Source organism: Salvelinus fontinalis, chromosome 1 (genome assembly GCF_029448725.1).
Source record: "Salvelinus fontinalis isolate EN_2023a chromosome 1, ASM2944872v1, whole genome shotgun sequence".
NCBI classification, from domain to species: domain Eukaryota; kingdom Metazoa; phylum Chordata; class Actinopteri; order Salmoniformes; family Salmonidae; genus Salvelinus; species Salvelinus fontinalis.
In genome coordinates this window covers 53,973,589-53,991,287 of record NC_074665.1, presented here as the reverse complement: position 1 = coordinate 53,991,287, position 17,699 = coordinate 53,973,589, and the positions used below count along the sequence as shown (strand labels likewise).

At 41.2% G+C, this 17,699-nt stretch overlaps 1 protein-coding gene across 1 annotated transcript in view; it reads right to left on the bottom strand.

The window, feature by feature from the left end:
- The window catches only part of LOC129857818 (serine protease HTRA1A-like), a 29,288-nt gene extending 11,925 nt beyond the window's left edge, over positions 1-17,363 (bottom strand). Inside the window, exons 1-3 of the mRNA XM_055926429.1 lie at positions 16,742-17,363; positions 4,437-4,536; positions 3,930-4,134 (exon numbers count right to left, since the gene is read on the bottom strand). Of these exons, the coding sequence (XP_055782404.1) occupies positions 3,930-4,134; positions 4,437-4,536; positions 16,742-17,201 (765 nt within the window). The 5' untranslated portion in view covers positions 17,202-17,363. The remainder of the gene's footprint in view (positions 1-3,929; positions 4,135-4,436; positions 4,537-16,741) is intronic.
- Positions 17,364-17,699: the final 336 nt, after the last annotated feature.

Below are 17,699 nucleotides of genomic sequence, written 5' to 3'. Positions count from 1 at the left end.
CTTAAAAGAGTACAGACCTGAAGCACCGAGGACAAAACTATGACGACTGACTATTTTCCCTTACATTTCAAATTAAGAAATTCCAACTTTCCCTTTATTTTCCTGTCTAATTATCTCCCTCCCTCTCTCATCCTCTAATTTCTCTTTCACTCACTCTCTCCGTCTCTATTCGACTTTTTCCCTCACAAACACCCTCCCTGTAACATTAGCTGGGATGTGCTGTCCCCCATGGAACTGGGTAGACACTGTTTCACATTGAAGGGACAACTGGGGCAAAGAGTTCAACAGCGGGCTCAACAAATTGAGCCATTTTGTGACAAAAAAAAGTAAATAAATTATATTCTCAAACAAAGATAAATGACATACAACACAATGGAAAAATACTTTGGAGTACCTTAAATGATGTCATGGGCAGAAAACCCAATTAATCTCCATTGAAGGTAATGGGTTATCGATAACAAACCTTTTGATATTGCCAATCATTTTAATGATTATTTCACTAGTAAAGTGGAAAAACTCAGAAGTGAAATGACAACATTGAACAGTGAAAAATCATATTTTTGTATAAAATATCTAGTAATGAACGAGAAGGATGACTGTTTTGAATTTGGTCAAGTTAGTGTGGGAGAGGTGGAAAAACTATTGTTATCCATCAATAATGATAAGCCACCAGGTATGGGAACTATTGAGAATGGTAGCAGACTGTATGTGCCATTCCTATTTGCTAAATCTTTAACCAAAGCCTAAAGGAGTGTGGGTGCCCACAGGCATGGAAGGAAGCGAAAGTAATTCACTGCCTAAAAATAATAATGCACCCTTTGCTGGCTCTAACTACTGGCCAGTCAGTTTTCTGCCAGTTCTTAGTAAACTGATGGAGAGGATTGTTTGACCAAATAGAACTATATTTCTCAGAGAACAAGTTAAATACTGACTTTCAGCATGCATACAGAGAAGAGGATTCAACTTGTACTGCACCGACTCAGATGACAGATGATTGGTTAAAATAAATGGATATTAAGATGATAGTTGGAGCTGTATTGTTAGATTTCAGTGCAGCCTCTGATGTTATTGATCCTAAATTGTTATTGAAAAAAACTCCCTTGCTAAATCACCTGCCATCACATGTTTGGATAGTTATTTATTCAATAGAACCCACAGAGCGTTCCTCAACGGAAGCTTCTCTAACATCAGATATCTACAGTGCCATATCCCTCAGGACAGTTGCCTTGGGCCGTTACTTTTCTCTATTTTTACAAATGATTTGCGACTGATCTTACATGAAGCTAGAATGACTATGTATGTTGATGATTCCACACTCTACATGTCAGTAGCCAAAGCCAGTGAGCTCACTGAGATTCTAATAAGGAGCTACAGTCAGTATCAGAATAGGTAAACTGGTTGTAAATACATCTAAAACTAAAAGCATTGTATTGGGTTCAAAACATTCTCTAACACCTAAACCTCAGCTGGAGTTGTACATAAAGTGTGTAACCATTGAGCAAGTTGAGGAAGCTAAACTCCTAGGTATAACATTGGATTGTCAATTGTTACATTTTTAAAAATTGAACCTTTATTTAAGTAGGGAGGAAAATTGTGCGCCGCCCTATGGGACTCCCAATCACGGCCGGTTGTGATACAGCCTGGATTCAAACCAGGGTGTCTGTAGTGACGCCTCTAGCACTGAGATACCGTGCCTTAGACTGCTGCGCCACTCAGGAGCCCAAATTATCATGTTAAAGTCATATTGACAAAGTTGATCTGAAGAAGGGGAGGGATATGTCTGTTATAAAAAATAAGTCCTGTGTTTTTGACACAAATCAACTGTACTAGTTATTAAGGCTCTGGTACCATCTTGATTGCTGGCTGGTAATATGATCCAGTGCAGCAAAGAAAGACATTGCAAAGCTGCAGCTGGCTCAAAACAGAGCAGCAGGCCTTTCCATTAACTGCACATACAAAACTAACATCAACAACATGCATGCAAGTCTTTCCTGGTTGAGGGTTGACGAGAGATTAACGGCTTCTCTTCTAGTTTTTATGATAAATATTACTGTGACTTAAATTCCAGATTGTCTGCATAATCAAACAACATTCAGCTCAAACACCCGTACATACCCCACAAAACATGCCATCAGGGGTCTCTTCACAGTCCCCATGTTCAAAACGAGTTCATGGCATGATACAGAGCTATCATCGCATGGAACTCCCTTTCACCTCCAATTACTCAAGCAAACAGCAAAATGACCTTTAAAAACGGATTAAATAATAACTCCTGGAACAGCTGGGACTGTGAGGGGACACAAACAAATACACACAGAGACACTAACACACAAATATATATATATATATATGTATTGTTTGTATTCTTTTTGTTGTATTGTTTGTATATCAATGGTGTGACTGTCCTTGACTATCAGTGTTTTGTTACTCTTTGTGGACCCCAGGAAGAGTAGCTGCTACTTATGCAAAAGCTAATGGGGATCCAAATAAACTAAATATAAAGAAGTCTTAGCTATGGAGCCACAATGGGGCCCCGGGTGTATGGTCAATCCACAATCAGCGCTGGGCTGTCATGGTCCACCAGTAGTTGGGTGGTAGTCTTTACCACCATGGCACAAAGCATTTTACTTTTCAGTGTCTTGAAACTGGTCCTGTTTTGAGAACTATAAGATTCATGCTGGTTTTCATTACAACAACTATTTCCATCCATAATCTTTTCTTCAGACATTGATGGATCACTGCTTTGGGTCTGATATCACCTTACTGTCTAGTATAGGTCTTGAATGTAGACCAGAGAATATAGCACAGTGGTCTTCCAGGGCCAGTATGGGGAACCAATGTAGGCCGCATAAAAGAAAGCAACCTTGTGCTTGCCTTGCCGTTTTGGCCCGATGCAGTGTGTAGCCCTGTCCTTGTCGTGAGTGTCTTTTCAGCTGTGCATCGAGGGAAAGCTCGGTGAGGCATTCTGCTGTGCAGTTACTCATAGCCCGTGGCTTTGACTAGGTGCCAGGCATTCCTTCATATGGTTGTCGACTATGATTCATGTGGGATGTGTATCCCGCTGGTCCACAAAGCAACAGCCTCTCAATGTTACTGTACTTTCCCGTGGCAAAAACCTTACATGGCCTGCCTCCATGCCATTTATGAGCAAAACTTTTGCAATCAAAACTATTTTCTCATTGGAGCATAACGTGGGTTTTCATCTCCTGTTAATGAGTCTTTGCAGAATATCTACCAAGTATATTCCTGAGAATCGTTGCGTAATGACTGTTGTTTTATGAAGTAGTTTTTTCTGAATGCCATTGCCAACAGCATTTACAAGGACGATTTGTTTGCACTTGTTGAACCACTCAAACAATCACCTCTCTATGTTATCAAGCTGAACAACACTTTTCTATCAATAACATCTTGCAATTCCGACTCCCCTGCTGTTTTATAGGGAATAATATTCAGTAATTGTTGTTGTTCAATTGTTGATCACTTTGCCAATGGTGTCTAGATATGCAGTTGTAAAATAAAGTACTGCACCAAGATGGCTGCTGTTGGCCTGGAAGGCTGTACTTAAAATCCAATCTGCTTCCCGAGTGTTGAAACTGTCAATGTCATTCCCACACACTCTCATAGGCAGGAATTTAAAAGGACTGAAGCGTGGGAGCTACTGTGTAAAGCCACACTCCTCAAACCCACTATTTATGCCACTTATAATATTCCATAAAGTTTCCATTTGAAGGAATAATGTGACAATCTTTGTGAAGGAGTGGGTGGCACACACAAGCAAACTAACATGTTGCAAATGTTTCTAACTGCAAACCCGTTCCTTATGCCTCTGTTTGGCTCCTATGTTAATTATTGATGTGGTAAGTTGTTTGAATAAAATTATTTCAATTTGATTTGGAACTATGACCGTGACCTCTAGTGACCACTCTTACTGGTGAGTCGATCTTGAGGAGTGCGATGTCGGACTTCTCATCCACGTCTTTGATCTTGGCGTCGTAGGTGGCGCCGCTCTTCAGCTCCACCTTTACTCTATGCTTATTGGCCACAACGTGGGCGTTGGTCACGATCTGTCCATCCTCTGACACCACGAACCCTGAGCCACTGGCCACCGCCACCTCCCTCTTAGAATATGCCATCCTGAGCGAGAGGGAGGGGAAGATAGAGAGAGGTAGAAAGGGAAAGAGAGATGCGGAGAGATAGAGATACATTTATAGAGAAAGGGAGGGGTGAATAGAAATAGGGAGAAGGGGGATGGAGAGACAGGGGATATGGAGAAAGAGAGGCAGGGATAATGAAAAAGGATAAGTACTTAAGTGTTGTCCCAACTAGTGTATTCTTACATCCAGGTGGGTCGTAAAGAAAACTCTGGTATTTGTCTACAGATATTCAAGGACCAACACACACACACACACACACACACGCACACACACAGCTCCTACTTGCGGTAGAGTTCAATGTGAACCACGGCCGGAGCGATCCTCTCCACCACGTCAGCGATGAAGTTGTATTTGTGTCTCAGACTGTTAGGGTTGTCCTGGGCTAGAAATACAACAGAGACAGGATGTTGCAATAAGAATTTACTCATCAGAAACACAAATACAATGACAAAATGTAACAGCAGTGCAAGAATAAGTCCAGTATATGAAACTGGTAATTATCTGAAGAGAAAGGGAACGATGACAGTTTGTGGCATAGACACTATCCTGTGTTTGTGTCTGTAAGTGCCTTTTGAAGTCTTCTGTAAGAAGACAAGTCAGGAAATGTTGATGATATACCATGTAATTATATCATGCTGTCTTTTTCCAGGTTGTGAATTAAGCTTTTTCTGAAGATTATCATAGACAATTTGCTTTTTAAAAATCGGCAATCTGTGATTGTAACATACATAATTTTTTCTTTTGAATTAATATACACTCTGTGGCCAGTTTATTAGGTAAACCCATCTAGTACCGGGTTGGACACCCCTTTACCTACAGAACAGCCAGAATTCTTTGTGGCATGGAAACATTGCTCAATGGGTATTAAGAGATGTAAGGTGTGCCGGGAAAACCTTTCTCACAACCTTACACCACCAGCCTGTACCATTGACACCAGGCAGGATGGGGCCATGGACTCATGCTGCTTACGCCAAATCCTGACTCTGCCATCAGCATGACGTAACAGGAAGCGGGATTCATCGGAACAGGCAATGTTTTTTCACTCCTCAATTGTCCAGTGTTGGTGATCGTGTGCCCACTGGAGCCACTTCTTGTTTTTAGCTGATAGAAGTGGAACCCGGTGTGGTCGTCTGCTGCAATAGCCCATCCATGACAAGGACTGACTAGTTGTGCGTTCCGAGATGCCGCTCTGAACATTACTGTTGTACTGCGCCGTTATTTGCTTCTTTGTGGTTCGCCTTTTAGCGTGCACGATTCTTGCCGTTCTCCTTCGACCTCTCATTAATGAGCTGTTTTCGCCCACAGGACTGCCGCTGACTGGATGTTTTTGTTTGTCGCACCATTCTCTGTAAATCCTAGACACTGTCGTGCGTGAAAAGCCCAGGAGGCCGGCCGTTTCTGAGATACTGGAACCGGCGCGCCTGGCACCAATGATCAGTAACTGAATGCCTGTCTGCCTGCTTTACCTAGAAAGCCACGACCACGCAAACCTTTTTCGTAAATGGGGTGGTCACTGATTTTATATATTAATTGATTCTTGAAGAATATCACTTAAAAATGCCTCATGAGCTTAGTTCAACTGTTGTACCCGATCAGAAACCCCAAATATAAGATTGTTTTACTCCACAGTTTGTAAATAATGTAATTGTAAACAAACATTGACTATGTAACTTCAAAACATGGTTAAAAACTATAATGTTGATATCAGGGACGGTCATTCCTTGCATCCATAGCTCTGTTTATGAATGTGAGAGTGATTACATTTCTCCAACCCAATTCCTGAGCTGTTCACCAAAACCGAGGTGGGGTGGCCGCTTTGTTATTATTTGAACTGCAGATTGCCCATTTAAGTAAATACAACAATCATGCTTTTAACAACTCTGTTTTACCTTTCCACATCCTCCTCAAATAATCATGTTAAAAACATAGAAAGAGAGCACAAAATATGTTTTGTCGTACAATTCTACACCTTGCTGTAGTGGACTTATAAAGGTTGTTAAGTTCAATTATATTACACGCCATCCAATGCAAAGTGGCATCCATAAACCTAGAAGAATAGGTCTACCAATGATTAGAAGTTATTCCGAAATCTCTTTAGTCTAACTTTAACGTTACTGTGATGTGTTATGAAAATAAGAACGTTCTGCTTGAGGCCCAACACAGGTGTAGAATGAGCACTAGCCTGACATACTGCTCTTAATTATACGTTCAGAATACCCCATTTCTTTCCTGTTCAAGAGGGGAAATTCCTAAATGGAATTCATATTTCATATCGTCAGCATAGCTGTAATTTCCCCCCAAAATAAGGGGGTCATATGGCATGATGGCTTTAGGCAACTTGTTTCATTTTAGTCTAACAAAAGCTAATGTTAAAACTTCATCCATGAATGACTGGGTTTGTTACACCCTATAGCATCTCAAATCAAATCAAATTTTATTAGCCACATGCGCCGAATACAGGTGTCGATCTTACAGTGAAATGCTTACTTACGAGCCCCCAACCAACAATGCAGTTTCAAAGAATACAAGAAAATACAAGAGTAAGAGATAAAATAACAAGTAATTAAAGAGCAGCAGTAAAACAATAGCGTGACTACATACAGGGGGGTACTGGTACAGAGTCAATGTGCAGGGGCACCGCTTAGTTGAGGTAGTATGTACATGTAGGTAGAGTTATTGAAGTGACCATGCATAGACGACAACTGAGAGAGTAGCAGCGGTGTAAAGATGGAGGGGGGCAATGCAAATAGTCTGGGTAGCCATTTGATTAGATGTTCAGGAGTCTTATGGCTTGGGGTAGAAGCTGTTTAGAAGCCTCTTGGACTTAGACTTGGCACTCTGGTAACGCTTGCTGTGCTGTAGCTCTGTAGTGTCTTGCGGACGGAGGCCGAGCAGTTGCCATACCAGGCAGTGATGCAACCAGTCAGGATGCTATCGATGGTGCAGCTGTAGAACCTTTTGAGGATACGAGGACCCATGCCAAATCTTTTCAGTCTCCTGAGGGGGAATATGTTTCGTCGAGCCCTCTTCACGACTGTCTTGGTGTTTCTTGGATCATGTTAGTTGTTGGTGATGTCGACACCAAGGAACTTGAAGCTCTCAACCTGCTCCATTGCAGCCCTGTCGATGAGAATGGGGTCTTGCTTGGTCCTCTTTTTCCTGTAGTCCACAATCATCTCCTTTGTCTTGATCACGTTGAGGGAGAGGTTGTTGTCCTAGCACTACATGGCCAGGTCTCTGACCTCCTCCCTATAGGCTGTCTCGTCGTTGATCAGGCCCACCACTGTTGTGTCATCGGAAAATGTATTGATGGTGTTGGAGTCGTGCCTGGCCATGCAGTCATGAGAGAACAGGTAGTACAGTAGGAGACTGAGCACACACCCCTGAGGGGCCCGTGTTGAGGATCAGCACAGCGGATGTGTTGTTACCTACCCTTACCACCTGGGGGCGGCCCATTAGGAAGTCCAGGATCCAGTTGCAGAGGGAGGTGTTTAGTCCCAGGGTCCTTAGCTCATTGATGAGCTTTGAGGGCACTATGGTGTTGAACGCTGAGCTGTAGTCAATGAATAGTATTCTCACATAGGTGTTCATTTTGTCCAGGTGGGAAAGTGCAGTGTGGAGTACAATAGAGATTGTATCATCTGTGGATCTGTTGGGGCGGCATACAAATTGGAGTGGGTATAGGGTTTCTGGGATAATGGTGTTGATGTGAGCCATGACCAGCCTTTCAAAGTCCTTCATGGCTATAGACGTGAGTGCTACGGATCGGTAGTCATTTAGGCAGGTTACCTTAATGTTCTTGGGCACAGGCACTATGGTGGTCTGCTTGAAACATGTTGGTATTACAGACTCGGACAGGGAGAGGTTGAAAATGTCAGTGAAGACACTTGCCAGTTGGTCAGCGCATGCTTGCGGTACACGTTCTGGTAATCCATCTGGCCCTGAGGCCTTGTGAATGTTGACCTGTTTAAAGGTCTTACTCACATCGGCTGCGGAGAGCGTGATCACACAGTCTTCCGGAACAGCTGGTGCTCTCATGAATGTTTCAGTGTTATTTGCCTCGAAGCGAGCATAGAAGTAGTTTAGCTCATCTGGTAGGCTTGTGTCACTGGGCAGCTCTCGGCTGTGCTTCCCTTTGTAGTCTGTAATGGTTTGCAAGCCCTGCCACATCCGACGAGCGTCAGAGCTGGTGTAGTACGATTCGAGTAGATCTGCAATGAAGGTCAGGGTCTAAAGTATTCTCCTTAAAGTTTAAGACAAGAAAATCACAGAATGGAAAAGAATATTGCTCAAACACAATGGGATTGGACAGTAGGGATAAGTCTCACATCTAGACCTAAGATCAGTCTGAAGACTCTAGAGAGGTCATAATTTACAACCTGTCTTCTTCACTTCTCAACGTTATGATGATACCTGGCTCTCCCTCTTGACACAGACATGCCTGATTTGTTTCCACAGACACATCACTGCAGTGGAAATGAAGGAGAGTAGGTTTGTGCCAGTTGATGACGAAACCTTTCTTGCGGACTTGGGAAAATCACCGACCAGATGTTGTCAGTGTGCGCTCCTTCCATAACAGTGTAAGGTACTATTGCCTTGTACATAGACCGTGACAGGTTATTTATTAATGAGACACTGTCGGAGGAGCTGGGGTTCAGATCAGGTTAACGCCGGATGGAATGAAGTCGACCACGAGACAAAGCATATGGACCAAGGATGGAGAGCCTCTACTTAAACCTGGGCGGCAGGTAGCCAAGTGGTTGGAGCATTGGGCCAGTAACCAAAAGGTTGAATCGAATCCCCGAGCTGCCACGGTCAAAATCTGTCATTCTGCCCCTGAACAAGGCAGTTAACCCACTGTTCCTCGGCTGTCATTGTAAATGACAATTTGTTCTTAACTGACTTGCATAGTTAAATAAAGGTAAAAAGAAAAACTAAACTCCCTCCAAAATCGTGAATATCATTGGAATGCCTTTGAAAAATGAGTGTTTTTATTAACTATCAGTTTTTCTGTTCTGAAATAGAGGACATCTACATAAGCTTCCTTACAGAATTATATACTGTATATGTTTAGTCGACCCACTTTCACTGGCAATATTTATTTCAATGTTGAATTGTGTCAAATAAAATATACTTAAAAAGTCCTACAAACAAACAGTTAAACTGAGATAGATGGCTTTTTGATTTGAGTGCTCAATCTCCAGGCAGGCATGCTTTACTACAGACCGAGACAGAGGAAGAGAGAGGGGTACCATCAGAAGCAAAGCAAAGCCTATCGTCATCTAAGGTTGAAAGGGGGGATACCTAGTCAGTTGTACAACTGAATGCATTCAACTGAAATGTGTCTTCCGCATTGAACCCAACCTCTGAATCAGAGGTGTGGGGAGATGTCTTAATCAGCATCCATGGAACCCGGGAAACATTGGGTTAAATGCCTTGCTCGGAGACAGAACAACAGATTTTTACCTTTCGGTTACTGGCAAAACACTCCTACCCTGCAGGCTACATGGTAGTCGTGTCTATTCTGGCTCCCTGAAAGGTAGTCCACGTTGTCTTATCAGTTACCTTCGTCTGGCCTGGCTGTCTGGCAGAGTGGCCGTGCCCTCAACTTTGTGCCCTCAACTTTACCTCCTCAGAAGTGGGGGAAAGAGTAGAGGAGGATGGAGCCACATTTTCTCTCTACATGTCTTGTTATGTCTATGCAACATGTAGCAACACACAAAACCACTCAAATGCTCATGAAACAATGAGCTTCTTTAGAAAGTCATGATCTCCAAGGGCCAGCTCAGTAACCTCCTCTCAGAGACATTCCACCCAGGTATGTATCTCTCCCTCTAATTAGACACACTCCAACTCACTGACCTCATCAAGAAATCAAACTTAATTCTTGTATCAAGCACTCCCCAACACACACCAGTCTGCGTGCCTGTACACACTGTTAGTAGTTTGAGTTTTTCCCTAAGGAAGCTGCTCTTCCTTATCCCCATCCTACATGCAGAGGGATTGGGTTGCAGTGTCAGTGGGATTGCATTCCTTCTGCAGTATTACTGTAATTCACGTCCCTTGCTGCGAGGCTGTGATGCAGCAAATGCATTGGCTGCACTGAATACACACTCACTAAGCCTTTGAGAGAGTCCCTAAGTCAAAGGAAACATAGTCACTGAGCTCTGTGAACATACACAGAAAAGCACAATCCCACTTCAATCCCTGGTCACTGTCCCTAGGGCCTAGACCCTTGCTGATGAACTGAAAGTGTGAAGCTAGAAAGGGTATAGTCTAGAGGACTGGGTAGTGAACTACGGTCTAGGAATGTGCCTTATATTTGGGATCAGAGACTGGGAAAGGAATGGGAAAAGAAATATGGAGAATGATAAAGCAGAGGAAGGAGTAAACTAGGTTCTCTTCAAATTGACGACATATTTTCATGAGAATATTCTAGACTCCACATAAAGAAAATATGCACATTTTTCCACCAGTGGTACAGCATGTTTCCACCAAATGGACTTGTTGCAGATAAAAATCACTGCGTGATGACGTAGTGAACACAAAATATATTTTTTCACTTAAATTCTCATGTACCGAATACAAATCTAAAGTGCAAAGTGTTTCCATAGCATTTTCAACTCTACCGATAGTTTTGTCACAAAAACTGTTGTGTTAAATACCAAATGGCCTCCTTCGGTCTTGGTACCTGCGCTCTAGCCAACAGCTCGCAGACAGTACGGGTAGGCTGTGCAGGTTGGCTAGTCTACCTGCACAGATTCGCCTATTATGGATAACAGCAAGAATATTCGTATTTGTCAAACGGCAGTCAAGCATCGATCATCCTGTCACCAGAATAGTACCTTCAACATTTATTGGAAAGGAGCATCATACTCATACACCAACTTGTGAAGTTCATCACCATTTATTTAATCTATAGCCTAAAAACTGCATGGTTTCCCAAATTTTAGTGGGAGGACCAAACACCATATCATCGCATGACTCCAAATGTACTTCGATATGATAGTTATTATATCAATATTTGCGCATAAAGGGGTTTCCAATGCCATTTCCTGCATAATTCATTTTACCAACACAAAACGATCCCACCATATAGGACGAACACATTATCTGTCGGCATTTATAAAATTACACCGAAACCTCCTGTTTCCATCACAGCTGTCGTGATTTTGTTTTTAATACAATATGACTTGACTCGCTGAAAAACTGTGGATGGAAACATGGTTATAGAGAGAGAAACAGGAAGAGTGGCAAAAGGGAGGCAGAGACCAGAAGGCTGGGAGGAAATATGTGCACGATCAGCATACTGTACATGAGCCACCAAGCATAATCAAAGACAATTCACATTCTCCATTGTACGCGACCAATGAACTTTGATTTGATTTGAAAGCACATCAACACAGCTTGCCATTGTAAAAGCAGCAAGCACCAATCAATCACCAGAGATATGCATAATGTTGCCTTTCCTTTGGGTGTGAATTTAAATTAATGAAAGGGTTGTTCTCAACATCCTAAAGTCAACATTTGTATTATCTTACCCTTTTGTAAAATACCAATAAATCTAAAACTAGTTTTTGCAGGTCATATATGCCCTTCTGTGACTAATTGAGTTGAGAAAACACAAGAGGGGCCCATGGGACAGCAACATTTTACCTAAATACTCTGCCACTTCAAACAACTTGCATAATCGACAACTTCAGAAACTAGATGAAAATGACATCATGTACCAAGTGTAATTTCATGTGTTTGCTTTAAGTGAGGCCAGTAGTCTGGAGCCTCTCTTTACTTGGCCAGGGGCCTTCATGTAGCTTGGCGCAGAGCTGCACTTTGCTTTCTTAGGCTGACTGGAGCTGGAGAAGAGCTGGATCAAGTATTTGCATCCCAAATGTTTGCTCAGACATCACTTCGGCCTGCCTTGTGTGTCCTCATGTTGGAAAAGGTATACACATGGAGACCTTCAAAAAGCTTCAGATAGCCTTCTGTCATGCACATACTGTACAGTATGGTGTGAGCGTAAAGGTCGTCTCTGCATCCTCCTCCTCAGCGTCATTCACATTTTGAAAATGTTAGAAACAGATGCAGTGCCAATATTTGTATATGAATTTCTACAACTTATAGTTGGTATGACGTTAAGTCATTAATATTTTGTGCCTTTGACATTTAAAAATATTGTCCCATTTACATTATGTAATGTAAATGGGACCTAACTAGCCCCATAGAGATATTGAATGTCAACACAAACTGACCACCGCATTATGATTGGGTCGCGTGCAGCTGTGCTCCGAATTGATGATTACTTGGGTGCTGCCAGCTGTGGGCAGGATTAAAATAATCCCAACCCACAGAAAACTGATATGGTAACCTTCATTCCTTGACATATCATTTTTTCCTATCAGCTCGCAAATCTCGGTTTTGGACTAGGCTGACTTTATGACCAAAATTATCCTATTTACACTTAGTAGTCAATTTTGAGACTAGAATATTCTGACTCATATCGATGCCACATTGACCATTTTCAAAATGAGAAGTTGCTTTTTAGGGGCTGTTGCTCTTTAATGATATCTGAGTGAGAGTGACTTACTGTACTGTTGGAGAAAGGAACACAAGCATTTCGCTACACCCGCAATAACAACTGCTAAACATGTGTATATGACAAATAAAAATTGAAAATCAATGGGGGCCCCCTGTATTACTACAAGTTTAGATCGCTAAAAATTGTTAGCTGACATGGCTAATTGAGTGACTGTCAGTGATTGACATTACAAGAGAAAAACTGCTGATGCACAACCAAATTTTGAAATTGCACCTTGTGTATTCTAATGTTGCTTATGCACAGACAAACCTTGTAATGATACGACCATCAATGTCGTATCATGGGAACGATTATTGACAGTTCTTTTAATAGCATTAGTGAATATATTTAGCTATCAGTCATTCCATAGTGTAGGTTTAACAGAGAAAATTAAGTGTAACCATACTTGATAAATCATACAGTATAACAACGATACTATTTAGGCCTATATAGCATTTGTAACGTCATCAACAGCTGGTGTTTCAATTCAACCCAGGGTTCAACTTAAAATAGACAATACATATAGGCGGCCTAGAGGTTGATTTCAAAAGTAATCTGCAACTTAATCATTGTGTTGGATTCACGTCTCCATCTCAACCAAAAAAAAGTCAAAGAATAGAAATAAATCAAACTTTATTTAAAGTGCATTTCAAGTTTGATTAGATTTAGTCCTATTCTTTAACACACAGTTGAAGTCGGAAGTTTACATACACCTTAGCCAAATACATTTAAAAACTCAGTTTTTCACAATTCCTGACATTTAATCCCAGTAAACATTCCCTGTTTAAGGTCAGTTAGGATCACCACTTCATTTTAAGAATGTGAAATGTCAGAATAATATTGGAGAGAATGATTTATTTCACCTTTTATTTCTTTCCTCACATTCCCGGTGGGTCAGAAGTTTACATACACTCAATTAGTATTTGGTAGCGTTGCCTTTAAATTATTTAACTTGGGTCAAACGTTTTGGGTAGCCTTCCACAAGCTTCCCACAATAAGTTGGGTGAATTTCGGCCCATTCATCCTGACAGAGCTGGTGTAACTGAGTCAGGTTTGTAGGCCTCCTTGCTCTCTCACACACTTTTTCAGTTCTGCTCAAATGTTCTATAGGATTGAGGTCAGGGCTTTGTGATGGCCAATCCAATACCTTGACTTTGTTGTCCTTAAGCCATTTTGCCACAACTTTGGAAGTATGCTTGGGGTCATTGTCCATTTGGAAGACCCATTTGCAACCCAGCTTTACCTTCCTGACTGATGTCTTGAGATGTTGCTTCAATATATCCACATAATTTTCTTGCCTCATGATGCCATCTATTTTATGAAGTGCACCAAAGTACATTGATCTCTAGGAGACAGAACGCGTCTTCATCCTGAGTGGTATGATGGCTGCGTGGTCCCATGGTGTTTATACTTGCATACTATTGTTTGTACAGATGAACGTGGTAACATTCAGGCATTTGGAAATTGCTCCCAGGGATGAACCAGACTTGTGGTCTACAATTGTTTTTCTGAGGTCTTGGCTGATTTCCCCATGATGTCAAGCAAAAACGCACTGAGTTTGAAGGTAGGCCTTGATATACAGCCACAGGTACACCTCCAATTGACTCAAATGATGTCAATTAGCCTATCAGAAGATTCTAAAGCCATTACATAATTTTCTGGAATTTTCCAAGCTGTTTAAAGGCACAGTCAACTTCGTATATGTAAACTTCTGACCCACTGGAATTGTGATACAGTGAATAAGTGAAATAATCTGTCTGTAAACAATTTTTGGAAAAATTACTTGTGTCATGCACAAAGTAGATGTCCTAACCGACTTGCCAAAACTATAGTTTGTTAACAAGAAATTTGTGGAGTTGTTGAAAAAAACGAGTTTTAATGACTCCAACCTAAGTGTATGTAAACTTCCGACTTCAACTGTAGATGTTTGGTTGAGATGGAGACGTAAATCCAACATACAGTAAGTATGAATCATTCATTTGTAGACAAACTGGAATCAAAGCAAGAATAAGTCAGTGACATAAAATATACATCTTCAAATGTTGATATTTGATTGCGTTGACACAATTCAATATCACTTTTGCAATACAGTAAATAGCCTATTAACTTGTCGACAAGTTAACAAATTATATGTTTGATTCATGTCTTCATCGAAATAAAAAATAAAAGTAAAAAAATAAGATTAAGCCAGTGGCTCAGATGTAACTATCCAAGCATTAAATGTTGATATGTTTGTGTTGTCAACCAAACAATTCAATATTACTTTGTAATATAGTTAATAGCCTGAAGCTAAGGCCCTCTTACAAACTAGGCCTAACAGTATTTATCCAACCTTCAATTGAGTAACATCCATTGACACATTCTGAGGCTAGCCTACTGTAGTCTAACTGTAGTCTAATAATAGAAAGTGTGCATGTTCAAGATTGCATGCAAAGGTTGCAGGTCCGTGGAGAACTTCTCAATTGCTTTAATAATCTGTGAAGAATCTTGAACAGCATTGATCACTTGCACTATATACTTTCAATGTAAGTACTCAACCCCTTTGTTATGGCAAGCCTAAATAAGTTCAGGAGTAAAAATGTGCTTAACAAATTGCATGGACTCATTTGGTGTTCAATAATAGGGTGTCATTAATAAATCATGTTAACCACTATCTTTGTACCCCACACATACAGTACAATTATCTGTATGGTCCTTCAATCGAATAGTGAATTTCAAGCACAGATTACACCAAAGACCAGGGAGGTTTTTCAATGCCTCAAAGAGACACCGGATGCTAGATACAGTATGTAAAAATAAAAAAAAGCAGATGCTGAATATCCCATTGAGCATGGTGAAGTTATTAATTAGGCTTTAGATGGTGTATCAATACACCCAGTCACTACAACGATACAGGCGTCCTTCCCAACTCTGTTGCCGGAGAGGAAGGACACTGCTCATGGATTTCACCGTAAGGACAATTGTGATTTTAAAACAGTTACAGAGTTCAATGGTTGTGATATAAGAAAACAGAGGATGGTCAACAACATCGTCGTTACTCCACAACACTAACCTAAATGGCAGAGTGAATATAAGGAAGCATGTATAGAATAAAATATTGCAAAATATGCATCCTGTTTGCAACAAGGCACTTAAGTAATACTGCAAAAACTTTGGCAAAGAAATTAACTTTTTGTCCTGAATATAAAATGTTATGTTTCGGACAAATCCACCACATCACTGAGTATGACTTCATATTTTCAAGCATAGTGGTGGCTGCATCATGTTATGGGTATGATTATCATCTGCAAGGAGTAGGGAGTTTTTTTTAGGATAAAAATAAACCAAATACAGCTATAAGCACAGACAAAATCCTAGAGGAAAACCTTATTCACCTGATTTCCAGCAGACACTGGGTTGACAAATTCACTTTTCAGCAGGACAATAACCTAAAACACAAGTCCAAATCTACACGGGAGTTTCTTACCAAGATGACATTGAATGTTCCTGAGTGGCCGAGTTACAGTTGACTTAAATTGGATTGAAAATATATGGCAAGACTTGAAAGTGGCTGTGATCAACTTGACAGAGCTTAAAGAATTTAGAAAATGATGGGCAAATATTGTACTATCCTGGTGTGCAAAGCTCTTAGAAACGTACCCAAAGAGACTCACAGCTGTATTCACCGCCAAAAGTGCTTCTACAAAGTATTAACTCGGGGGGGTGAATACTAATGTAAATGTGATATTTATGTATTTCAATACATTTGCAAACATTTCTAAAAACGTGTTTTCACTTTGTAATTGTGGGGTATTGTGTGTAGATGGATGAAAATATATATATATTTTCAATTCAGGCTGTAACAACAAAATGTGGAATAAGTCAAGGGGTATAAATACTTTCTGAAGGTATTGTATTTGCGCCTAAAGTTGAGTAACACTAGCACTGATTTAGGAAGCCACCAGAAGGAATGATAAAACAATTAGCACATTCAAGTGGTGGAATGAAAGAATATGCCTAATAAATAAGTTACCTTTTCCACAAGCTCCCCGTTGAATGAACAACACAGGTGGCTGCTGAAGTTTCAGCGCTCGGTTGCTGACTCTCTTGAGCTCGCAGATGTTACGGTAGGATACACCGTCGCTGCCACATACAGGGTCGGTAGTTTTGCAGGCGCAAACGCCGCTCTTCCCTCTTCTTCTGACCGTGGCAGAGTAGCTCACTCCGCCCGATACCGAACACTCCAACCCATCTGCACACACCGGGTCTCCAAGTTTCCCATTGCCGCCGCACGCTTCGCCCTCTCCAGAGGCGCACACCGGGCAGCAGTTGCAGTGGTCGAGGATTTTTCCTGCTAAGCACTCAGCTGGCATACGTGGACACATCGCCTTGTCACAACGACTGGGACAGCCGATAACGTACCTATTAGATATCTGTGCTTCGGCAGGTAGGGATGCCAAGCAAACGGTTACGCACAATAGTGACCAAAACATGGTGGTTTACTGTGAAACGGACTGTTGCCCCAAGATTGTGAAGTAAACAAAAAGTGTCCGGGCTACTCTAAAACTTGCATTACTTTTGAATATGTTGACTGAAAAGTGTAGAGCAGAACAGTCACTGTAGATACAGCGGGATTTGGAAAAGCTCCACTTCCACTGCGCACCAATAGGCGATTTAACGTTTTTTTGCTGGCACTGCATTTATAAAAGCCTATTCAATTCCACATGACCCGGCACACTTTCCAGACAATAACACGCATTGCAATTGGTGTATGAGTATGACGCCCTAAGACTTCGATATTTATTTATTTAGCATTTAGGCCTATTTGAATTAATTCCATTTTGGAATATAGGCTTAACTTGGAATATGCTACACCTTTGGAATATACAGTGGATCGAAGTGCAGGACTGGCCTGAATGACTAGACCCTTTGAACAGGCTGGACGAACCCACGATGGTAGTTAGATACAGTGCATTCGGAAAGTATTCAAA